General features: G+C 52.5%; 2 protein-coding genes across 2 annotated transcripts; both read left to right on the forward strand.

Moving 5' to 3' along the window:
• The first annotated feature begins 4,355 nt into the window (after positions 1-4,355).
• Positions 4,356-4,776, forward strand: LOC138645981 (histone H2A type 1). Its single transcript, XM_069735460.1, has one exon. It carries the CDS (start codon positions 4,384-4,386, stop codon positions 4,774-4,776), a length of 393 nt encoding a protein of 130 aa, XP_069591561.1. The 5' UTR covers positions 4,356-4,383.
• Positions 4,777-11,744: 6,968 nt separating this feature from the next.
• LOC138645982 (histone H1C-like) lies at positions 11,745-12,403 on the forward strand. The gene has a single exon (XM_069735461.1). It carries the CDS (start codon positions 11,745-11,747, stop codon positions 12,378-12,380), a length of 636 nt encoding a protein of 211 aa, XP_069591562.1. The 3' UTR covers positions 12,381-12,403.
• The last annotated feature ends 13,606 nt before the right edge of the window (positions 12,404-26,009 follow it).

Genomic DNA, 26,009 nt, shown 5'->3' on the forward strand with positions numbered 1-26,009 from the left:
CCCGCAGAGCTGTATGATCAGTGCCACCACCAGAAGAGGGGACGGGAAGAAAAACATTAGACTCGAACAAAGACGACCCAGGAAAACATACTCAGAAGGGAGGTAAGAACATTTCTAAAACAATCCACAGTGAGGAGATTGGAACAAAACAAAATCCTCTAAACTGCATGCTCGCAAACGCCAGAAGCCTGACAAACAAGATGGAAGAACTAGAAGCAGAAATATCTACAGGTAACTTTGACATAGTGGGAATAACCGAGACATGGTTAGATGAAAGCTATGACTGGGCAGTTAACTTACAGGGTTACAGTCTGTTTAGAAAGGATCGTAAAAATCGAAGAGGAGGAGGGGTTTGTCTCTATGTAAAGTCTTGTCTAAAGTCCACTTTAAGGGAGGATATTAGCGAAGGGAATGAGGATGTCGAGTCCATATGGGTTGAAATTCATGGAGGGAAAAATGGTAACAAAATTCTCATTGGGGTCTGTTACAAACCCCCAAATATAACAGAAAGCATGGAAAGTCTACTTCTAAAGCAGATAGATGAAGCTGCAACCCATAATGAGGTCCTGGTTATGGGGGACTTTAACTACCCGGATATTAACTGGGAAACAGAAACCTGTGAAACCCATAAAGGCAACAGGTTTCTGCTAATAACCAAGAAAAATTATCTTTCACAATTGGTGCAGAATCCAACCAGAGGAGCAGCACTTTTAGACCTAATACTATCTAATAGACCTGACAGAATAACAAATCTGCAGGTGGTTGGGCATTTAGGAAATAGCGACCACAATATTGTGCAGTTTCACCTGTCTTTCACTAGGGGGACTTGTCAGGGAGTCACAAAAACATTGAACTTTAGGAAGGCAAAGTTTGAACAGCTTAGAGATGCCCTTAATCTGGTAGACTGGGACAATATCCTCAGAAATGAGAATACAGATAATAAATGGGAAATGTTTAAGAACATCCTAAATAGGCAGTGTAAGCGGTTTATACCTTGTGGGAATAAAAGGACTAGAAATAGGAAAAACCCAATGTGGCTAAACAAAGAAGTAAGACAGGCAATTAACAGTAAAAAGAAAGCATTTGCACTACTAAAGCAGGATGGCACCATTGAAGCTCTAAAAAACTATAGGGAGAAAAATACTTTATCTAAAAAACTAATTAAAGCTGCCAAAAAGGAAACAGAGAAGCACATTGCTAAGGAGAGTAAAACTAATCCCAAACTGTTCTTCAACTATATCAATAGTAAAAGAATAAAAACTGAAAATGTAGGCCCCTTAAAAAATAGTGAGGAAAGAATGGTTGTAGATGACGAGGAAAAAGCTAACATATTAAACACCTTCTTCTCCACGGTATTCACGGTGGAAAAGGAAATGCTAGGTGAAATCCCAAGAAACAATGAAAACCCTATATTAAGGGTCACCAATCTAACCCAAGAAGAGGTGCGAAACCGGCTAAATAAGATTAAAATAGATAAATCTCCGGGTCCGGATGGCATACACCCACGAGTACTAAGAGAACTAAGTAATGTAATAGATAAACCATTATTTCTTATTTTTAGTGACTCTATAGCGACAGGGTCTGTTCCGCAGGACTGGCGCATAGCAAATGTGGTGCCAATATTCAAAAAGGGCTCTAAAAGTGAACCTGGAAATTATAGGCCAGTAAGTCTAACCTCTATTGTTGGTAAAATATTTGAAGGGTTTCTGAGGGATGTTATTCTGGATAATCTCAATGAGAATAACTGTTTAACTCCATATCAGCATGGGTTTATGAGAAATCGCTCCTGTCAAACCAATCTAATCAGTTTTTATGAAGAGGTAAGCTATAGACTGGACCACGGTGAGTCATTGGACGTGGTATATCTCGATTTTTCCAAAGCGTTTGATACCGTGCCGCACAAGAGGTTGGTACACAAAATGAGAATGCTTGGTCTGGGGGAAAATGTGTGTAAATGGGTTAGTAACTGGCTTAGTGATAGAAAGCAGAGGGTGGTTATAAATGGTATAGTCTCTAACTGGGTCGCTGTGACCAGTGGGGTACCGCAGGGGTCAGTATTGGGACCTGTTCTCTTCAACATATTCATTAATGATCTGGTAGAAGGTTTACACAGTAAAATATCGATATTTGCAGATGATACAAAACTATGTAAAGCAGTTAATACAAGAGAAGATAGTATTCTGCTACAGATGGATCTGGATAAGTTGGAAACTTGGGCTGAAAGGTGGCAGATGAGGTTTAACAATGATAAATGTAAGGTTATACACATGGGAAGAGGGAATCAATATCACCATTACACACTGAACGGGAAACCACTGGGTAAATCTGACAGGGAGAAGGACTTGGGGATCCTAGTTAATGATAAACTTACCTGGAGCAGCCAGTGCCAGGCAGCAGCTGCCAAGGCAAACAGGATCATGGGGTGCATTAAAAGAGGTCTGGATACACATGATGAGAGCATTATACTGCCTCTGTACAAATCCCTAGTTAGACCGCACATGGAGTACTGTGTCCAGTTTTGGGCACCGGTGCTCAGGAAGGATATAATGGAACTAGAGAGAGTACAAAGGAGGGCAACAAAATTAATAAAGGGGATGGGAGAACTACAATACCCAGATAGATTAGCGAAATTAGGATTATTTAGTCTAGAAAAAAGACGACTGAGGGGCGATCTAATAACCATGTATAAGTATATAAGGGGACAATACAAATATCTCGCTGAGGATCTGTTTATACCAAGGAAGGTGACGGGCACAAGGGGGCATTCTTTGCGTCTGGAGGAGAGAAGGTTTTTCCACCAACATAGAAGAGGATTCTTTACTGTTAGGGCAGTGAGAATCTGGAATTGCTTGCCTGAGGAGGTGGTGATGGCGAACTCAGTCGAGGGGTTCAAGAGAGGCCTGGATGTCTTCCTGGAGCAGAACAATATTGTATCATACAATTATTAGGTTCTGTAGAAGGACGTAGATCTGGGTATTTATTATGATGGAATATAGGCTGAACTGGATGGACAAATGTCTTTTTTCGGCCTTACTAACTATGTTACTATGTTACTATGTTACAAGGCAACCAGAGGCGATGAAGGGAATACTGTCCGGAGCAGCGAAAAGTAAGAGTCTGTGGATGCCAATGTAGAAGATAGTTGTGTTTCAATTGCTCTAATACTGTCCTTTGTTTCCGTAATAGCCTTTTGTAGAAATTCAATGGTCAGAATAATAATGTCTAAAGAACATTTATTTAGTATTCTCTTGTATTTGTCACAGTAATCGGGATCTTCAGAAAAAAGTGTTGGGCGCAGGTTGCACCTAAGACCTCTCGGGATCTTGCCCTGTTTATGATGTTCTGCCAAAGTTATGCAGTGTAAATCATATGAGATTAATTTTCGTCGCTCCTTCTCGTAGTCCCTCGTCCTCAACTCATGGGGAGGGGTTTTCAAGAATTCACTTGAGTTTGAAACTTGCGATAAGATGCTGGAACTGGTTGCGTCGTCGTATGCGAAGATGTCAGACGTCATCTGGTAAACCGGTGCTACACCAAGCAAAAAATCACATGAACAAGGATAATGGTGTGCACTCAGGTCAAGGACACGGAGGTGTTTGGGGGCAGACAGCTGGGATGACAGGACCCGGTATTATCAGCGATCGCCGCTCCAGCAGAGGGGCCGGTAATAAACCCGACGGACAAAGAGCAGAAACTGAGCGGGGAATTCAAAACCAGCAACGGATCTGTAACCAGCCAATGAGCGAGAGACATCCGCAGGCGCCGACCAATCCAAGATACAGGAATATCCGCCTCCATTTAACTCCTCAGTGTCCGTGTGTGCTGACCCCCCACTACACACTCGCTTTACAGAAGCGGCGACTTCCCCCACCCGAGACCCGGCAGCGTCACATCAGGCTCCGGGCAGAACATAGGAGACTTGTCTCAGTCAGGCTGTGATAGGATCAGCGCGGACACCACAGGGGATCTGCACAGGATAATAAGCGGGTGAGTGAGGAGCCTCCTCCTGACAGGAATTAACCCCTCACCCGCCAGACTGTCAGTGCAATATATGGCTGATAGAAGACACAAGTCCAACAAGTGCAAACAACAAGTCAACAGAATATTTCTGCATTTCCTTCTGCTCCAGGACAGATATCTGTTTTCACCCCTTATCTATTCTGTCCAAAGCGAACGTTTTCTATTGGGTGAGAAACTCATTTGAGCAAGGAGCAATAATAAGCTCTGCCCTCTGTAGCTCATTGGTGGATCTCCAATACTCTTCTCCATTTTCATCTTCAGATCCGTCCAACGACAGGAGAGGAGGGCGGAGCAACGGACTATATAAGGCGACACAGCACAGACTCTTCTCTACACGATTTTCCGTCATTAGTTATCGGCATCATGTCTGGACGCGGCAAACAAGGAGGAAAGGTCCGAGCTAAGGCCAAGACCCGCTCATCCCGGGCAGGACTGCAGTTCCCAGTCGGTCGTGTGCACAGGCTTCTCCGCAAGGGCAACTACGCTGAGAGAGTCGGCGCCGGCGCTCCGGTCTATCTGGCCGCTGTGCTGGAGTATCTGACCGCTGAGATCCTGGAATTGGCCGGCAATGCTGCCCGGGACAACAAGAAGACCCGCATCATCCCCCGTCACCTGCAGCTGGCGGTGCGCAATGACGAGGAGCTGAACAGGCTGCTGGGTGGGGTGACCATTGCCCAGGGGGGCGTCCTGCCCAACATCCAGGCCGTGCTGCTGCCCAAGAAGACCGAGAGCAGCAAGGCGAGCAAGAGCAAGTGAGCGCTGCCGCCAATCTCTACAAAACCAAAGGCTCTTCTAAGAGCCACCCACACCGTCACCACAAGAGCCGGCGCCGCCTATCTCGGGGGTCCTCGCATGAGGCTGATAGTTCATACACCATTGCCGCCATTGTTGGTGCACATATCCACAGAATAACAGGAGGTGAATGGGTCAATCCCACATGAAGTCTCAGACCCTCAGGTGGAGTGTCGTCTGCCAAGCTCGCAGGAAATGTCCCCTCCTTAGTGTCTGATACTCCGCGGTGAGGTCTACATGTAGTTAGCAGGTCCCGCAGTAAGGGGGTGGGGGATGGTTGTCGCTATCAGTGACCTGTAACAATCCTCCGGAGATTATGAGCGGGGAATTCAAATTCCCCAACGGATTCTGTGATCAGACAATGAGCGAGAAACCTTGGTAACGCTCAGCCTTCAGTGATGTACATAGTAACATAGTTAGTAAGGCCGAAAAAAGACATCTGTCCATCCAGTTCAGCCCACACTCCATCACAACAAATCCCCAGATCTACGTCCTTCTACAGAACCTAATTGTATGATACAATATTGTTCTGCTCCAGGAAGACATCCAGGCCTCTCTTGAACCCCTCGACTGAGTTCGCCATCACCACCTCCTCAGGCAAGCAATTCCAGATTCTCACTGCCCTAACAGTAAAGAATCCTCTTCTATGTTGGTGGAAAAACCTTCTCTCCTCCAGACGCAAAGAATGCCCCCTTGTGCCCGTCACCTTCCTTGGTATAAACAGATCCTCAGCGAGATATTTGTATTGTCCCCTTATATACTTATACATGGTTATTAGATCGCCCCTCAGTCGTCTTTTTTCTAGACTAAATAATCCTAATTTCGCTAATCTATCTGGGTATTGTAGTTCTCCCATCCCCTTTATTAATTTTGTTGCCCGTCTTTCCTCTCCCGTTTAACTCCTTACGTGCCGTTTTCCAGCTGATCTTTGCTTTACCAGAGTATCCACAGATGCGGCACCTTCACCCCAGGCCCCGGCAGCGCTGTGTCCCCCATACACTGCACACAATGTATACGCTTTGTATATACATATACAGGAGCTGTAGGGAACAGAACCAACACCTGTGTCCCCCCATACACTGCACACACCGGATATATATAAATACATGACAGGACCTCAAAACGCGCAGCCGTGGCTATCAGACCTCAAACAGCCCATCATTATTCTGAGGAGGTTATAATAGTCTTCAGAGGCGCCATCCACCCGAAACATTAGTGTCCAGGACGTGGTCATCACATAGGAGTCGCCGTACCCTATGTGATGACACACAGGGCGTCCATCTATCCAGCTGCCTCCTACAGCCACATTCCCTGTACACGGATCTGATCAGGAAATTATCACTGCGGCCCAGTGCGGATATATATCCCCCATAAATCTACTAATCAGCGCCCAATAAGAACAGGATATTAAATGTCTAGACAGAATATTAACCTACATTTGGAAACCGCCCTGAACACCCCCCTGATTAGAGCTGTAGAGGGATCTGCTTCGGGTAAGCCGTTTAGTCTTTCCACGTCAGGATATCCTTGGGACTAGTCAGTATTCGGAGCGTAACGTTGGCACCGATGAGTGTTCTAACATTACAGCGACATCACCAAAGCAGAGAAATCAGATCCTAGCAGTCAGGTGCAGCCCTCACTTAGAAGATGTGGGTGGCTCTGAAAAGAGCCTTTGGGTTGTGAGGACAGAAGAGAACACAATTAACCTCCGAAGCCGTAGAGAGTGCGGCCCTGGCGCTTGAGCGCGTACACCACGTCCATGGCGGTGACGGTCTTCCTCTTGGCGTGCTCGGTGTAGGTGACGGCGTCACGGATCACGTTCTCCAGGAAGACTTTCAGGACACCGCGAGTCTCCTCATAGATGAGGCCGGAGATGCGCTTGACGCCTCCTCTGCGAGCTAGACGGCGGATGGCAGGCTTGGTGATGCCCTGGATGTTATCACGGAGCACCTTCCTGTGCCGCTTGGCGCCGCCCTTCCCGAGACCTTTTCCTCCTTTGCCGCGACCAGACATTTTCTTCAGTCAATGAGCAAAAACTGATTCCTGAGCCTCAGGGACTGCTCCTTTATATGGAGGAAGAATGGACCAGAGAGAGAACTGGAGAGATGACGCTATCCGGGGCGGGGCTTACAGAATCATCCCTTCCTCTGCTGATTGGCTGAACACAGAACTGTTGGGAAGTTTGAATTTCCCGCCCATTGTACAGTTTCTGCAATTATTTTTCCAGCTTCTTTATTATATACAATTTCCTTCCCTGTAGCGGCAGGTATCCCGACTATTGTCATGACCATGCCAGATCAGAGTGGATCATACTCTCCACAATGTATGATGCCCCCACAGTTAATCCCAATACACGGTTGAAAGCAGCAAGTGAAATTAGGAGAGATTTTTCATCATATCAACATCAGGTGATTGAATGTTAATTTATGCCATTACCTCATGTACCAATCACAACCCAGAAAGACACATTTTTATGCATTGTTTATATAAAATGTTATGCTTTAATTCAAAATTACAGGAATGTGCCGTGTTTTTTTTTTTTGTTTGTTTTCTTTAATTGTTCTGATTTAATGTGAAAACTGTACTGGAAGCAAACCAAAATAGAAAAATAATCCCTACTACATCACCCTCTATAGTGCCAAAGGCATTTGCTTTCTTATAACCAGGACGTGCTTCTTCGAAATTGGGGCCTGAGTAGCTGTCGGATGGCCAGGAGGGCTTCTGGGTCCCAGTAGGACACTGTAGGAAAAAAACAGGTTGGATCCACTACAAATCACAGCACAAAAGGCATTTCCGCAATGAGATCTGCAGCAGAAAAGTCCCTTAAACTTCCGCATCAGTAGCAATCTGCATCGTGCATTTCTTCCCCCCATAAGGTGGCTTTGACGTCCTGCAGCAGTGACCGGGGAGTCTCGTGTACATAATCGCTGTATTTCGGCAGGGAACATTTTATGTTATCCAAATCCATCTTCTGTATGACCCCAGTGGCCCATTCTGGTGGGCGACCCTGCCGGTCCCCAGCACCGTCCCCGCCTGCCATTTGCTTCTCTTTTATCGTGTGCTCCAGCCAGTCTCTTCCATACTCTTCGGAGGGATCAGTGTCCCCATTGCACAGTTTGGGCTTCACAGCGAGAAGGATTTCACACGCCTTTGATGCCACTGACCGGTCACAGTCACACAGACAAGTCAATAAGGCCGGAAAAAGCCCGACTCATTCACATGTAACCAGAGCGTCGGAGATGGAACCTGAGCTTCTGCTAGATGGCAGCCCTATAGTGTAAGGGCACGTTAGGGACGGTCCCATCTCCAATGTGTGGGACATATAGGAATGTGCCAGGTCCAATGCGTTCACCTTCACCTCCCAATCCAAGTCACTGCACGTCATCTCCAAAATCTGGGACAGCACGGTGTCCGAGTCTTGGAGTTTTTGCATGCGACCATTCCTTAGCAAGTTAGTAAACACCTTTACCACCGCCCTCCTGGGGAAACCTTTCATTACATGGGGCACCAGAGCCTGTAGGAAGGACACAATTATTGATTATTAACCTTCCATAGCATATCATCCCGCACCACAGCGGAGACACTTGAGGGCACATAGAGGCGGGTTATCATCACTTGTGCCTTCTCCTTAGCTATAGCTCGAAGTATCGGCAATGCTCATGAGAATACTGGGCCCAGCGATCACTTGGCTGGATATGGAAACGTGGAGAGGAAAAACGAGGATGATGACAGGGATTACAGCAGCACCGCACGTACAGATGGCGGTGCCTGGAAAATCTAGTACATCTGCCTCATTTTGGAGAGGTGCACTGCTGCTTGAAGGATTGATCATCTCTCCCTGGAAGAGAGAAGGAGAGAGAGAGATAAAGACAAAGAGAGAGAGAGTGAACGAGAGAGAATGAGAAAGAAGGAGAGAGAGAGAGAGAAAGCAAAGGAGAAAGAAAGAGAGATAAAGACAAAGAGAAAGAAAGAGGGAGATAAGTAGAGAGAGAAGAAATAGAGATGAAGAAAGAGACAAGGAGAGAGAAAGATAGAGATAAAGTGAGAAAAAAGAGAAAGAGAAAGCAAGAGAAAGAGAGGGTGAGAGAGAAATAGAAAGGGGAAAAGGGTAAGAGTGAGAGAAAGATTTAGAGAAAGAAAAGAGAAAGAAAGAGAGGAGATAAATCTTTCTTAGAAATTGGCGCCTGAGTAGCAGTTGGATGGCCAGAAGGGCTTCTGGGTCCCAGTAGGGCACTGTAGTAAAAAAAGAAAAACACAGGTTGGATCCACTACAAATTACAGCACAAAAGGCATTTCCGCAGTGAAATCTGCAGCAGAAAAGTACCATAAACTTCCGCATCAGTAGCAATCTGCATCGTGCATTTCTTCCCCCCATAAGGTTGCTTTGACGTCCTGCAGCAGTGACCGGGGAGTTTCGTGTACATGATCGCTGTTTTTCGGAAGGGGACATTTTATGTTATCCAAATCCATCTTCTGTATGACACCAGTGGCCCAATCTGGTGGGCGACCCTGCCGGCCCCAGCACCGTCCCCGCCTGCCATTTGCTTCTCTTTTATCGTGTGCTCCAGCCAGTCTCTTCCATGCTGTTCGGAGGGATCAGTGTCCCCATTACACAGTTTGGGCTTCACAGCAAGAAGGATTTCACAAAACTTTAATGCCACTGGCCGGTCACAGTCACACAGACAAGTCAATAAGGCCGGAAAAAGCCCGACTCATTCACATGTAACCAGAGCGTCGGAGATGGAACCTGAGCTTCTGCTAGATGGCAGCCCTATAGTGTAAGGGCACGTTAGGGACGGTCCCATCTCCAATGTTTGGGACATTTAGGAATGTGCCAGGTCCACTGCGTTCACCTTCACCTCCCAATCCAAGTCACTGCACGTCATCTCCAAAATCTGGGACAGCACGGTGTCCGAGTCTTGGAGTTTTTGCATGCGACCATTCCTTAGCAAGTCATTAAACATCTTTACCACCGCCCTCCTGGGGAAACCTTTCATTCCATGGGGCACCAGAGCCTGTAGGAAGGACACAATTATTGATTATTAACCTTCCATAGCATATCATCCCGCACCACAGCGGAGACACTTGAGGGCACATAGAGGCGGGTTATCATCACTTGTGCCTTCTCCTTTGCTACAGCTCGAAGTATCGGCAATGCTGATGAGAATACTGGGCCCAGCGATCACTTGGCTGGATATGGAAACGTGGAGAGGAAAAACGAGGATGATGACAGGGATTACAGCAGCACCCCACGTGCAGATGGCGGTGCCTAGAAAATCTAGTACATCTGCCTCATTTTGGAGAGGTGCACTGCTGACATGAAGGATTGATAATCTCTCCCTGAGAGAGAGAAAGAGAGAGATAAAGTGAAAGAGAGAGAATGAGAAAGAAGGAGATAGAGAGAAAGAAAGGGAGAAAGAGAGAGAGAGAGACAAAAAGACATAAAGAGAGAGATAGAGAAGTAGAGAGAAGAGAGATAAAGAAAGAGAGAAGGAGAGAGATAGATATAAAGTAAGAAAAAGAGAAAGCAAGGGAAAGAGAGGGAGAGAGAGAAATAGAAAGGAAGAAAGAGTAAGAGTGAGAGAAAGATTTAGAGAAAAAAGAAGAGAGAAAGAGAGGAGAGCGAAGAGAGAAAGGAGAGAAGGAAATAATGAAAGAGAGGAGAGAGAAATAGAGATTAAGAAAGAGGGAGAGAGAGAGAAAGAAGAAGAGAGGGGAGACTGCTCTATATACTGTACACTCTGGTCTATAAATTGTACACACTGCTGTATATACTTTACACACTGCTCTATATACTGTACACACTGCTGTATGTACTGTACACACTGGCTCTATATACTGTGCACACTGCTGTATATACTGTACACTCTGCTCTATATACTGTGTACTCTGCTGTATATACTGTACACTCTGCTGTATATACTGTACCCTCTCCTCTAGTATCAGTGACACTTATTACACTGCTGATCTGGGCTGTGCAGATGTGATGTTGTGCACTATATATACTATGTACAGCTGTGTTCTCTGTGTAGACGCTGGATTTTGTGTCTCCGCTTTTCTCCCAATATTCCCCTTTTACACAATAGTGGGGGTCACATAAATCCATTAATATTTCAGTTTTCTCCCCGGAGATGTTTATGTGTTTGGTTGGGGAGTCGCAGTGTGCAGCTGTCGCCTCATCAGAGCTCTTCGCACCATGACAGGCCGCAGCGGTCACAGCTTCACACTGGGTAAGACACGATATCAGGCAGGTGATTGCAATCAGCCACCGATGTGGATCATCTACTGGTGTGGAACACGTGTCCCCCCAATCCTCTGCACATACGGGGTACAGTGACACCACAGGTCAGGGAGGTGGCAGTCAGCGGAGGCCGTCGCCTGTGTTACCCTTCTGGGTTGTCAGCAGCTCCAGCTCGTCCCCACATCGTACAATCAGCTTCCTGTGCGATAGACATAGGAGTAAAGATCCCTGTGATGGTGACAGGAGCCGGGAATAGGAGGAACGAGCTCCCGCAGCAGATTTATCTCCCCGGATACACAGTGATGTGCAGATCGGGAGGACGGCGGCGATGATCCCGGGATTTCCTCTCCGCTCTTTCCCGGCATCTCTGCTAGTGACGGCTACAAATGGCCGGTGGAGATGTTGGAGAAGGGGAGGCGACGGAGGAATCGCGCTCTGCTGTCCGGTGTTAGCCGGTAAAGGGCTTTTATCCCGGGCAGGGAAGCACAAGGGGAGAGCGGAGCTTCACTCGGACTCAGCTGGGAGGGGGCGGGGCCTGTGTCCAGTGTCAGCCAATAGAAGCTCAGGACGGTGCTGCTCAGCAGCCAATCAGTGCGCAGTAAGCCTGTACATATAACAGGCGCCTCCAGCTCCGGCCTCAGTGTTTTCCTTCCTATCAGGAAATATTTTCATTTTGTTTCCGCAGCACATGATGGCAGAGACCGCGCCAGCCGCCGCTCCCCCTCCCGCAGAACCGGCCGCCAAATCCAAGAAGCAGCCGAAGAAATCTGCTGCCAAGAAGAGCAATAAACCCTCCGGCCCCAGCGTCTCCGAGCTGATCGTGAAAGCCGTGTCCGCCTCCAAGGAGCGCAGCGGGGTGTCTCTGGCCGCCCTGAAGAAGGCTCTGTCTGCTGTAGGATACGATGTAGAGAAGAACAACAGCCGCCTGAAGCTGGCCGTCAAGGCTCTGGTCACCAAGGGCGCCCTCCTCCAGGTGAAAGGCAGCGGCGCCTCCGGGTCCTTCAAGCTGAACAAGAAGCAGGAGACGAAGGACAAAGTGGCCAAGACGAAGCCAGAAGCTGCGGCCAAACCTAAGAAACCCGCTGCTGCCAAGAAAGCCGCCAAATCTCCGAAGAAGCCCAAGAAGGCTCCGACTGCGGCCAAGAAGAGCCCGAAAACGGCCAAGAAGCCCGCAGCGGCCAAGAAAGCGGCCAAGAGTCCCAAGAAGCCGAAAGCCGCTCCCAAGCCCAAGAAGGTGACGAAGAGTCCGGCTAAGAAGGCGGCCAAACCCGCCAAGAGTCCGGCTAAGAAGGCTGCGAAAGCCAAGAAGCCCGCGGCTAAGAAATAAGCTGCAGCCCCTGTTCTGTTACCACAAAGGCTCTTATAAGAGCCACCACCTCCTCCCCGCAGAGCTGTATGATCAGTGCCACCACCTCCTCCCCGCAGAGCTGTATCATCAGTGCCACCACCTCCTCCCCGCAGAGCTGTATGATCAGTGCCACCACCTCCTCCCCGCAGAGCTGTATGATCAGTGCCACCACTTCCTCCCTGCAGAGCTGTATGATCAGAGAAATCACCTCCTCCCCGCAGAGCTGTATGATCAGTGCCACCACCTCCTCCCCGCAGAGCTGTATGATCAGTGCCACCACCTCCTCCCCGCAGAGCTGTATGATCAGTGCCACCACCTCCTCCCCGCAGAGCTGTATGATCAGTGCCACCACCTCCTCCCTGCAGAGCTGTATGATCAGAGAAATCACCTCCTCCCCGCACAGCTGTATGATCAGTACCACCACCTCCTCCCTGCAGAGCTGTATGATCAGAGAAATCACCTCCTCCCCGCAGAGCTGTATAATCAGTGCCACCACCTCCTCCCCGCAGAGCTGTATGATCAGTGCCACCACCTCCTCCCTGCAGAGCTGTATGATCAGAGAAATCACCTCCTCCCCGCACAGCTGTATGATCAGTACCACCACCTCCTCCCCGCAGAGCTGTATGATCAGAGCCACCACCTCCTCCCCGCAGAGCTGTATGATCAGTGCCACCACCTCCTCCCCGCACAGCTGTATGATCAGTGCCACCAACTCCTCCCCGCAGAGCTGCATGATCAGAGCCACCACCTCCTCCCCGCAGAGCTGTATGATCAGAGCCACCACCTCCTCCCCGCAGAGCTGTATGATCAGTGCCACCACCTCCTCCCCGCAGAGCTGTATCATCAGTGCCACCACCTACTCCTCCCTGCAGAGCTGTATGATCAGAGAAATCACCTCCACCCCGCAGAGCTGTATGATCAGTGCCACCACCTCCTCCCCGCAGAGCTGTATCATCAGTGCCACCACCTTCTCCTCCCTGCAGAGCTGTATGATCAGAGAAATCACCTCCACCCCGCAGAGCTGTATGATCAGTGCCACCACCTTCTCCCCCGCAGAGCTGTATGATCAGAGCCACCACTTCCTCCCCGCAGAGCTGTATAATCAGTGCCACCACCTCCACCCCGCAGAGCTGTATGATCAGAGAAATCACCTCCACCCCGCAGAGCTGTATGATCAGAGCCACCACCTCCTCCCCGCAGAGCTGTATGATCAGAGCCACTACCCTCTCCCCGCAGAGCTGTATAATCAGTGCCACCACCTCCTCCCCGCAGAGCTGTATGATCAGTGCCACCACCTCCTCCCCGCAGAGCTGTATGATCAGTGCCACCACCTCCTCCCCGCAGAGCTGTATGATCAGTGCCACCTCCTCCTCCCCGCAGAGCTGTATGATCAGAGCCACCTCCTCCTCCCCGCAGAGCTGTATGATCAGTGCCACCACCTCCTCCCCGCAGAGCTGTATGATCAGTGCCACCACCTCCTCCCCGCAGAGCTGTATGATCAGTGCCACCACCTCCTCCCCGCAGAGCTGTATGATCAGTGCCACCTCCTCCTCCCCGCAGATCTGTATGATCAGAGCCACCACCTTCTCCCCGCAGAGCTGTATGATCAGAGACACCACCTCCTCCCTGCAGAGCTGTATGATCAGAGAAATCACCTCCTCCCCGCACAGCTGTATGATCAGTACCACCACCTCCTCCCCGCAGAGCTGTGTGATCAGAGCCACCACCTCCTCCCCGCAGAGCTGTATGATCAGTACCACCACCTCCTCCCCGCAGAGCTGTATGATCAGTGCCACCACCTCCTCCCCGCAGAGCTGCATGATCAGAGCCACCACCTCCTCTCCGCAGAGCTGTATGATCAGAGCCACCACCTCCTCCCTGCAGAGCTGTATGATCAGAGAAATCACCTCCTCCCCGGAGAGCCGTATGATCAGTGCCACCACCTTCTCCCCGCAGAGCTGTATGATCAGAGCCACCACATTCTCCCCACAGAGCTGTAGGATCAGAGCCATCACCTCCTCCCCGCAGAGCTGTATGATCAGTGCCACCACCCTCTCCCCGCAGAGCTGTATGATCAGAGCCACCACCTACTCCCCTCAGACCTGTATGATCAGAGCCATAACCTCCTCCTCCCTGCAGAGCTGTATGATCAGAGAAATCACCTCCTCCCCGGAGAGCTGTATGATCAGTGCCACCACCTCCTCCCCGCAGAGCTGTACGATCAGTGCCACCACCTCCTCCCCGCAGAGCTGTATGATCAGTGCCACCACCTCCTCCCCGCAGAGCTGTATGATCAGTGCCACCACTTCCTCCCCGCAGAGCTGTATGATCAGTGCCACCACCTCCTCCCCGCAGAGCTGTATGATCAGTGCCACCTCCTCCTCCCCGCAGAGCTGTATGATCAGTGCCACCACCTCCTCCCCGCAGAGCTGTATGATCAGTGCCACCACCTCCTCCCCGCAGAGCTGTATGATCAGTGCCACCTCCTCCTCCCCGCAGAGCTGTATGATCAGTGCCACCACCTCCTCCCCGCAGAGCTGTATGATCAGTGCCACCACCTCCTCCCCGCAGAGCTGTATGATCAGTGCCACCACCTCCTCCCCGCAGAGCTGTATGATCAGTGCCACCTCCTCCTCCCCGCAGAGCTGTATGATCAGAGCCACCACCTCCTCCCTGCAGAGCTGTATGATCAGAGAAATCACATCCTCCCCGCACAGCTGTATGATCAGTACCACCACCTCCTCCCCGCAGAGCTGTATGATCAGAGCCACCACCTCCTCCCCGCAGAGCTGTATAATCAGTGCCACCACCTCCTCCCCGCAGAGCTGTATGATCAGTGCCACCACCTCCTCCCCGCAGAGCTGTATCATCAGTGCCACCACCTCCTCCCCGCAGAGCTGTATGATCAGTGCCACCACCTCCTCCCCGCAGAGCTGTATGATCAGTGCCACCTCCTCCTCCCCGCAGAGCTGTATGATCAGAGCCACCACCTCCTCCCCGCAGAGCTGTATGATCAGAGCCACCATCTCCTCCCCGCAGAGCTGTATGATCAGTGCCACCTCCTCCTCCCCGCAGAGCTGTATGATCAGAGCCACCACCTCCTCCCCGCAGAGATGTATGATCAGAGCCACCACCTCCTCCCTGCAGAGCTGTATGATCAGAGAAATCACATCCTCCCCGCAGAGCTGTATGATCAGTGCCACCACCTCCTCCCCGCAGAGCTGTATGATCAGTGCCACCACCTCCTCCCCGCAGAGCTGTATGATCAGTGCCACCACCTCCTCCCCGCAGAGCTGTATGATCAGTGCCACCACCTCCTCCCTGCAGAGCTGTATGATCAGAGAAATCACCTCCTCCCCGCACAGCTGTATGATCAGTACCACCACCTCCTCCCTGCAGAGCTGTATGATCAGAGAAATCACCTCCTCCCCGCAGAGCTGTATGATCAGTGCCACCACCTCCTCCCCGCAGAGCTGTATGATCAGTGCCACCACCTCCTCCCCGCAGAGCTGTATGATCAGTGCCACCTCCTCCTCCCCGCAGAGCTGTATGATCAGTGCCACCACCTCCTCCCCGCAGAGCTGTATGATCAGTGCCACCACCTCCTCCCCGCAGAGCTGTATGATCAGTGCCACCACCTCCTCCCCGCAGAGCTGTATGATCAGTGCCACCTCCTCCTCCCCGCAGAGCTGTATGATCAGAGCCACCACCTCTTCCCTGCAGAGCTGTATGATCAGAGAAATCACCTCCTCCCCGCACAGCTGTATGATCAGTACCACCACCTCCTCCCCGCAGAGCTGTATGATCAGAGCCACCACCTCCTCCCCGCAGAGCTGTATGATCAGTGCCACCACCTCCTCCCCGCACAGCTGTATGATCAGTGCCACCAACTCCTCCCCGCAGAGCTGCATGATCAGAGCCACCACCTCCTCCCCGCAGAGCTGTATGATCAGAGCCACCACCTCCTCCCCGCAGAGCTGTATGATCAGTGCCACCACCTCCTCCCCGCAGAGCTGTATCATCAGTGCCACCACCTACTCCTCCCTGCAGAGCTGTATGATCAGAGAAATCACCTCCACCCCGCAGAGCTGTATGATCAGTGCCACCACCTCCTCCCCGCAGAGCTGTATCATCAGTGCCACCACCTTCTCCTCCCTGCAGAGCTGTATGATCAGAGAAATCACCTCCACCCCGCAGAGCTGTATGATCAGTGCCACCACCTTCTCCCCCGCAGAGCTGTATGATCAGAGCCACCACTTCCTCCCCGCAGAGCTGTATAATCAGTGCCACCACCTCCACCCCGCAGAGCTGTATGATCAGAGAAATCACCTCCACCCCGCAGAGCTGTATGATCAGAGCCACCACCTCCTCCCCGCAGAGCTGTATGATCAGAGCCACCACCCTCTCCCCGCAGAGCTGTATAATCAGTGCCACCACCTCCTCCCCGCAGAGCTGTATGATCAGTGCCACCACCTCCTCCCCGCAGAGCTGTATGATCAGTGCCACCACCTCCTCCCCGCAGAGCTGTATGATCAGTGCCACCTCCTCCTCCCCGCAGAGCTGTATGATCAGAGCCACCTCCTCCTCCCCGCAGAGCTGTATGATCAGTGCCACCACCTCCTCCCCGCAGAGCTGTATGATCAGTGCCACCACCTCCTCCCCGCAGAGCTGTATGATCAGTGCCAGCACCTCCTCCCCGCAGAGCTGTATGATCAGTGCCACCTCCTCCTCCCCGCAGAGCTGTATGATCAGAGCCACCACCTCCTCCCCGCAGAGCTGTATGATCAGAGACACCACCTCCTCCCTGCAGAGCTGTATGATCAGAGAAATCACCTCCTCCCCGCACAGCTGTATGATCAGTACCACCACCTCCTCCCCGCAGAGCTGTATGATCAGAGCCACCACCTCCTCCCCGCAGAGCTGTATGATCAGTACCACCACCTCCTCCCCGCAGAGCTGTATGATCAGTGCCACCACCTCCTCCCCGCAGAGCTGCATGATCAGAGCCACCACCTCCTCTCCGCAGAGCTGTATGATCAGAGCCACCACCTCCTCCCTGCAGAGCTGTATGATCAGAGAAATCACCTCCTCCCCGGAGAGCCGTATGATCAGTGCCACCACCTTCTCCCCGCAGAGCTGTATGATCAGAGCCACCACATTCTCCCCGCAGAGCTGTAGGATCAGAGCCATCACCTCCTCCCCGCAGAGCTGTATGATCAGTGCCACCACCCTCTCCCCGCAGAGCTGTATGATCAGAGCCACCAACTACTCCCCTCAGACCTGTATGATCAGAGCCATAACCTCCTCCTCCCTGCAGAGCTGTATGATCAGAGAAATCACCTCCTCCCCGGAGAGCTGTATGATCAGTGCCAACACCTTCTCCCCGCAGAGCTGTATGATCAGTGCCACCACCTCCTCCCTGCAGAGCTGTATGATCAGTGCCACCACCTCCTCCCCGCAGAGCTGTACGATCAGTGCCACCACCTCCTCCCCGCAGAGCTGTATGATCAGTGCCACCACCTCCTCCCCGCAGAGCTGTATGATCAGTGCCACCACCTCCTCCCCGCAGAGCTGTATGATCAGTGCCACCACCTCCTCCCCGCAGAGCTGTATGATCAGTGCCACCTCCTCCTCCCCGCAGAGCTGTATGATCAGTGCCACCACCTCCTCCCCGCAGAGCTGTATGATCAGTGCCACCACCTCCTCCCCGCAGAGCTGTATGATCAGTGCCACCTCCTCCTCCCCGCAGAGCTGTATGATCAGTGCCACCACCTCCTCCCCGCAGAGCTGTATGATCAGTGCCACCACCTCCTCCCCGCAGAGCTGTATGATCAGTGCCACCACCTCCTCCCCGCAGAGCTGTATGATCAGTGCCACCTCCTCCTCCCCACAGAGCTGTATGATCAGAGCCACCACCTCCTCCCTGCAGAGCTGTATGATCAGAGAAATCACATCCTCCCCGCACAGCTGTATGATCAGTACCACCACCTCCTCCCCGCAGAGCTGTATGATCAGAGCCACCACCTCCTCCCCGCAGAGCTGTATGATCAGTGCCTCCACCTCCTCCCCGCACAGCTGTATGATCAGTGCCACCACCTCCTCCCCGCAGAGCTGCATGATCAGAGCCACCACCTCCTCCCCGCAGAGCTGTATGATCAGAGCCACCACCTCCTCCCCGCAGAGCTGTATGATCAGTGCCACCACCTCCTCCCCGCAGAGCTGTATCATCAGTGCCACCACCTACTCCTCCCTGCAGAGCTGTATGATCAGAGAAATCACCTGCACCCCGCAGAGCTGTATGATCAGTGCCACCACCTCCTCCCCGCAGAGCTGTATCATCAGTGCCACCACCTACTCCTCCCTGCAGAGCTGTATGATCAGAGAAATCACCTCCACCCCGCAGAGCTGTATGATCAGTGCCACCACCTTCTCCCCCGCAGAGCTGTATGATCAGAGCCACCACTTCCTCCCCGCAGAGCTGTATAATCAGTGCCACCACCTCCACCCCGCAGAGCTGTATGATCAGAGAAATCACCTCCACCCCGCAGAGCTGTATGATCAGAGCCACCACCTCCTCCCCGCAGAGCTGTATGATCAGAGCCACCACCCTCTCCCCGCAGAGCTGTATAATCAGTGCCACCACCTCCTCCCCGCAGAGATGTATGATCAGTGCCACCACCTCCTCCCCGCAGAGCTGTATCATCAGTGCCACCACCTCCTCCCCGCAGAGCTGTATGATCAGTGCCACCACCTCCTCCCCGCAGAGCTGTATGATCAGTGCCACCACTTCCTCCCCGCAGAGCTGTATCATCAGTGCCACCACCTCCTTCCCGCAGAGCTGTATGATCAGTGCCACCTCCTCCTCCCCGCAGAGCTGTATGATCAGAGCCACCACCTCCTCCCCGCAGAGCTGTATGATCAGAGCCACCATCTCCTCCCCGCAGAGCTGTATGATCAGTGCCACCTCCTCCTCCCCGCAGAGCTGTATGATCAGAGCCACCACCTCCTCCCCGCAGAGATGTATGATCAGAGCCACCACCTCCTCCCTGCAGAGCTGTATGATCAGAGAAATCACCTCCTCCCCGCAGAGCTGTATGATCAGTGCCACCACCTCCTCCCCGCAGAGCTGTATGATCAGTGCCACCACCTCCTCCCCGCAGAGCTGTATGATCAGTGCCACCACCTCCTCCCCGCAGAGCTGTATGATCAGTGCCACCACCTCCTCCCTGCAGAGCTGTATGATCAGAGAAATCACCTCCTCCCCGCACAGCTGTATGATCAGTACCACCACCTCCTCCCTGCAGAGCTGTATGATCAGAGAAATCACCTCCTCCCCGCAGAGCTGTATGATCAGTGCCACCACCTCCTCCCCGCAGAGCTGTATGATCAGTGCCACCACCTCCTCCCCGCAGAGCTGTATGATCAGTGCCACCTCCTCCTCCCCGCAGAGCTGTATGATCAGTGCCACCACCTCCTCCCCGCAGAGCTGTATGATCAGTGCCACCACCTCCTCCCCGCAGAGCTGTATGATCAGTGCCACCACCTCCTCCCCGCAGAGCTGTATGATCAGTGCCACCTCCTCCTCCCCGCAGAGCTGTATGATCAGAGCCACCACCTCTTCCCTGCAGAGCTGTATGATCAGAGAAATCACCTCCTCCCCGCACAGCTGTATGATCAGTACCACCACCTCCTCCCCGCAGAGCTGTATGATCAGAGCCACCACCTCCTCCCCGCAGAGCTGTATGATCAGTGCCACCACCTCCTCCCCGCACAGCTGTATGATCAGTGCCACCAACTCCTCCCCGCAGAGCTGCATGATCAGAGCCACCACCTCCTCCCCGCAGAGCTGTATGATCAGAGCCACCACCTCCTCCCCGCAGAGCTGTATGATCAGTGCCACCACCTCCTCCCCGCAGAGCTGTATCATCAGTGCCACCACCTACTCCTCCCTGCAGAGCTGTATGATCAGAGAAATCACCTCCACCCCGCAGAGCTGTATGATCAGTGCCACCACCTCCTCCCCGCAGAGCTGTATCATCAGTGCCACCACCTTCTCCTCCCTGCAGAGCTGTATGATCAGAGAAATCACCTCCACCCCGCAGAGCTGTATGATCAGTGCCACCACCTTCTCCCCCGCAGAGCTGTATGATCAGAGCCACCACTTCCTCCCCGCAGAGCTGTATAATCAGTGCCACCACCTCCACCCCGCAGAGCTGTATGATCAGAGCCACCACCTCCTCCCCGCAGAGCTGTATGATCAGAGCCACCACCCTCTCCCCGCAGAGCTGTATAATCAGTGCCACCACCTCCTCCCCGCAGAGCTGTATGATCAGTGCCACCACCTCCTCCCCGCAGAGCTGTATGATCAGTGCCACCACCTCCTCCCCGCAGAGCTGTATGATCAGTGCCACCTCCTCCTCCCCGCAGAGCTGTATGATCAGAGCCACCTCCTCCTCCCCGCAGAGCTGTATGATCAGTGCCACCACCTCCTCCCCGCAGAGCTGTATGATCAGTGCCACCACCTCCTCCCCGCAGAGCTGTATGATCAGTGCCACCACCTCCTCCCCGCAGAGCTGTATGATCAGTGCCACCTCCTCCTCCCCGCAGAGCTGTATGATCAGAGCCACCACCTCCTCCCCGCAGAGCTGTATGATCAGAGACACCACCTCCTCCCTGCAGAGCTGTATGATCAGAGAAATCACCTCCTCCCCGCACAGCTGTATGATCAGTACCACCACCTCCTCCCCGCAGAGCTGTATGATCAGAGCCACCACCTCCTCCCCGCAGAGCTGTATGATCAGTACCACCACCTCCTCCCCGCAGAGCTGTATGATCAGTGCCACCACCTCCTCCCCGCAGAGCTGCATGATCAGAGCCATCACCTCCTCTCCGCAGAGCTGTATGATCAGAGCCACCAACTCCTCCCTGCAGAGCTGTATGATCAGAGAAATCACCTCCTCCCCGGAGAGCCGTATGATCAGTGCCACCACCTTCTCCCCGCAGAGCTGTATGATCAGAGCCACCACATTCTCCCCGCAGAGCTGTAGGATCAGAGCCATCACCTCCTCCCCGCAGAGCTGTATGATCAGTGCCACCACCCTCTCCCCGCAGAGCTGTATGATCAGAGCCACCACCTACTCCCCTCAGACCTGTATGATCAGAGCCATAACCTCCTCCTCCCTGCAGAGCTGTATGATCAGAGAAATCACCTCCTCCCCGGAGAGCTGTATGATCAGTGCCAACACCTTCTCCCCGCAGAGCTGTATGATCAGTGCCACCACCTCCTCCCTGCAGAGCTGTATGATCAGTGCCACCACCTCCTCCCCGCAGAGCTGTACGATCAGTGCCACCACCTCCTCCCCGCAGAGCTGTATGATCAGTGCCACCACCTCCTCCCCGCAGAGCTGTATGATCAGTGCCACCACCTCCTCCCCGCAGAGCTGTATGATCAGTGCCACCACCTCCTCCCCGCAGAGCTGTATGATCAGTGCCACCTCCTCCTCCCCGCAGAGCTGTATGATCAGTGCCACCACCTCCTCCCCGCAGAGCTGTATGATCAGTGCCACCACCTCCTCCCCGCAGAGCTGTATGATCAGTGCCACCTCCTCCTCCCCGCAGAGCTGTATGATCAGTGCCACCACCTCCTCCCCGCAGAGCTGTATGATCAGTGCCACCACCTCCTCCCCGCAGAGCTGTATGATCAGTGCCACCACCTCCTCCCCGCAGAGCTGTATGATCAGTGCCACCTCCTCCTCCCCGCAGAGCTGTATGATCAGAGCCACCACCTCCTCCCTGCAGAGCTGTATGATCAGAGAAATCACATCCTCCCCGCACAGCTGTATGATCAGTACCACCACCTCCTCCCCGCAGAGCTGTATGATCAGAGCCACCACCTCCTCCCCGCAGAGCTGTATGATCAGTGCCTCCACCTCCTCCCCGCACAGCTGTATGATCAGTGCCACCACCTCCTCCCCGCAGAGCTGCATGATCAGAGCCACCACCTCCTCCCCGCAGAGCTGTATGATCAGAGCCACCACCTCCTCCCCGCAGAGCTGTATGATCAGTGCCCCCACCTCCTCCCCGCAGAGCTGTATCATCAGTGCCACCACCTACTCCTCCCTGCAGAGCTGTATGATCAGAGAAATCACCTCCACCCCGCAGAGCTGTATGATCAGTGCCACCACCTCCTCCCCGCAGAGCTGTATCATCAGTGCCACCACCTACTCCTCCCTGCAGAGCTGTATGATCAGAGAAATCACCTCCACCCCGCAGAGCTGTATGATCAGTGCCACCACCTTCTCCCCCGCAGAGCTGTATGATCAGAGCCACCACTTCCTCCCCGCAGAGCTGTATAATCAGTGCCACCACCTCCACCCCGCAGAGCTGTATGATCAGAGAAATCACCTCCACCCCGCAGAGCTGTATGATCAGAGCCACCACCTCCTCCCCGCAGAGCTGTATGATCAGAGCCACCACCCTCTCCCCGCAGAGCTGTATAATCAGTGCCACCACCTCCTCCCCGCAGAGCTGTATGATCAGTGCCACCACCCTCTCCCCGCAGAGCTGTATAATCAGTGCCACCACCTCCTCCCCGCAGAGCTGTATGATCAGTGCCACCACCTCCTCCCCGCAGAGCTGTACGATCAGTGCCACCACCTCCTCCCCGCAGAGCTGTATGATCAGTGCCACCACCTCCTCCCCGCAGAGCTGTATGATCAGTGCCACCACCTCCTCCCCGCAGATCTGTATGATCAGTGCCACCACCTCCTCCCCGCAGAGCTGTATGATCAGTGCCACCTCCTCCTCCCCGCAGAGCTGTATGATCAGTGCCACCACCTCCTCCCCGCAGAGCTGTATGATCAGTGCCACCACCTCCTCCCCGCAGAGCTGTATGATCAGTGCCACCACCTCCTCCCCGCAGAGCTGTATGATCAGTGCCACCTCCTCCTCCCCGCAGAGCTGTATGATCAGAGCCACCACCTCCTCCCTGCAGAGCTGTATGATCAGAGCCACCACCTCCTCCCCGCAGAGCTGTATGATCAGTGCCACCACCTCCTCCAGCCACCACCTCCTCCCCGCAGAGCTGTATGATCAGTGCCACCACCTCCTCCCCGCACAGCTGTATGATCAGTGCCACCACCTCCTCCCCGCAGAGCTGCATGATCAGAGCCACCACCTCCTCCCCGCAGAGCTGTATGATCAGAGCCACCACCTCCTCCCCGCAGAGCTGTATGATCAGTGCCACCACCTCCTCCCCGCAGAGCTGTATCATCAGTGCCACCACCTACTCCTCCCTGCAGAGCTGTATGATCAGAGAAATCACCTCCACCCCGCAGAGCTGTATGATCAGTGCCACCACCTCCTCCCCGCAGAGCTGTATCATCAGTGCCACCACCTACTCCTCCCTGCAGAGCTGTATGATCAGAGAAATCACCTCCACCCCGCAGAGCTGTATGATCAGTGCCACCACCTTCTCCCCCGCAGAGCTGTATGATCAGAGCCACCACTTCCTCCCCGCAGAGCTGTATAATCAGTGCCACCACCTCCACCCCGCAGAGCTGTATGATCAGAGAAATCACCTCCACCCCGCAGAGCTGTATGATCAGAGCCACCACCTCCTCCCCGCAGAGCTGTATGATCAGAGCCACCACCCTCTCCCCGCAGAGCTGTATAATCAGTGCCACCACCTCCTCCCCGCAGAGCTGTATGAACAGTGCCACCACCTCCTCCCCGCAGAGCTGTATGATCAGTGCCAACACCTCCTCCCCGCAGAGCTGTATGATCAGTGCCACCTCCTCCTCCCCGCAGAGCTGTATGATCAGAGAAATCACCTCCACCCCGCAGAGCTGTATGATCAGTGCCACCACCTCCTCCCCGCAGAGCTGTATCATCAGTGCCACCACCTACTCCTCCCTGCAGAGCTGTATGATCAGAGAAATCACCTCCACCCCGCAGAGCTGTATGATCAGTGCCACCACCTTCTCCCCCGCAGAGCTGTATGATCAGAGCCACCACTTCCTCCCCGCAGAGCTGTATAATCAGTGCCACCACCTCCACCCCGCAGAGCTGTATGATCAGAGCCATCACCTCCTCCCCGCAGAGCTGTATGATCAGAGCCACCACCCTCTCCCCGCAGAGCTGTATAATCAGTGCCACCACCTCCTCCCCGCAGAGCTGTATGATCAGTGCCACCACCTCCTCCCCGCAGAGCTGTATGATCAGTGCCACCACCTCCTCCCCGCAGAGCTGTATGATCAGTGCCACCTCCTCCTCCCCGCAGAGCTGTATGATCAGAGCCACCTCCTCCTCCCCGCAGAGCTGTATGATCAGTGCCACCACCAGAAGAGGGGACGGGAAGAAAAACATTAGACTCGAACAAAGACGACCCAGGAAAACATACTCAGAAGGGAGGTAAGAACATTTCTAAAACAATCCACAGTGAGGAGATTGGAACAAAACAAAATCCTCTAAACTGCATGCTCGCAAACGCCAGAAGCCTGACAAACAAGATGGAAGAACTAGAAGCAGAAATATCTACAGGTAACTTTGACATAGTGGGAATAACCGAGACATGGTTAGATGAAAGCTATGACTGGGCAGTTAACTTACAGGGTTACAGTCTGTTTAGAAAGGATCGTAAAAATCGGAGAGGAGGAGGGGTTTGTCTTTATGTAAAGTCTTGTCTAAAGTCCACTTTAAGGGAGGATATTAGCGAAGGGAATGAGGATGTCGAGTCCATATGGGTCGAAATTCATGGAGGGAAAAATGGTAACAAAATTCTCATTGGGGTCTGTTACAAACCCCCAAATATAACAGAAACCATGGAAAGTCTACTTCTAAAGCAGATAGATGAAGCTGCAACCCATAATGAGGTCCTGGTTATGGGGGACTTTAACTACCCGGATATTAACTGGGAAACAGAAACCTGTGAAACCCATAAAGGCAACAGGTTTCTGCTAATAACCAAGAAAAATTATCTTTCACAATTGGTGCAAAATCCAACCAGAGGAGCAGCACTTTTAGACCTAATACTATCTAATAGACCTGACAGAATAACAAATCTGCAGGTGGTCGGGCATCTAGGAAATAGCGACCACAATATTGTGCAGTTTCACCTGTCTTTCACTAGGGGGACTTGTCAGGGAGTCACAAAAACACTGAACTTTAGGAAGGCAAAGTTTGAACAGCTTAGAGATGCCCTTAATCTGGTAGACTGGGACAATATCCTCAGAAATGAGAATACAGATAATAAATGGGAAATGTTTAAGAACATCCTAAATAGGCAGTGTAAGCGGTTTATACCTTGTGGGAATAAAAGGACTAGAAATAGGAAAAACCCAATGTGGCTAAACAAAGAAGTAAGACAGGCAATTAACAGTAAAAAGAAAGCATTTGCACTACTAAAGCAGGATGGCACCATTGAAGCTCTACAAAACTATAGGGAGAAAAATACTTTATTTAAAAAACTAATTAAAGCTGCCAAAAAGGAAACAGAGAAGCACATTGCTAAGGAGAGTAAAACTAATCCCAAACTGTTCTTCAACTATATCAATAGTAAAAGAATAAAAACTGAAAATGTAGGCCCCTTAAAAAATAGTGAGGAAAGAA

Source organism: Ranitomeya imitator, chromosome 7 (assembly GCF_032444005.1).
Source record: "Ranitomeya imitator isolate aRanImi1 chromosome 7, aRanImi1.pri, whole genome shotgun sequence".
NCBI classification, from domain to species: domain Eukaryota; kingdom Metazoa; phylum Chordata; class Amphibia; order Anura; family Dendrobatidae; genus Ranitomeya; species Ranitomeya imitator.

Bases quoted from the DNA above. Each gene is read 5' to 3' on its own strand.
- LOC138645981 (XM_069735460.1), top strand. From the start codon at position 4,384: ATGTCTGGACGCGGCAAACAAGGAGGAAAGGTCCGAGCTAAGGCCAAG.
- LOC138645982 (XM_069735461.1), top strand. From the start codon at position 11,745: ATGGCAGAGACCGCGCCAGCCGCCGCTCCCCCTCCCGCAGAACCGGCC.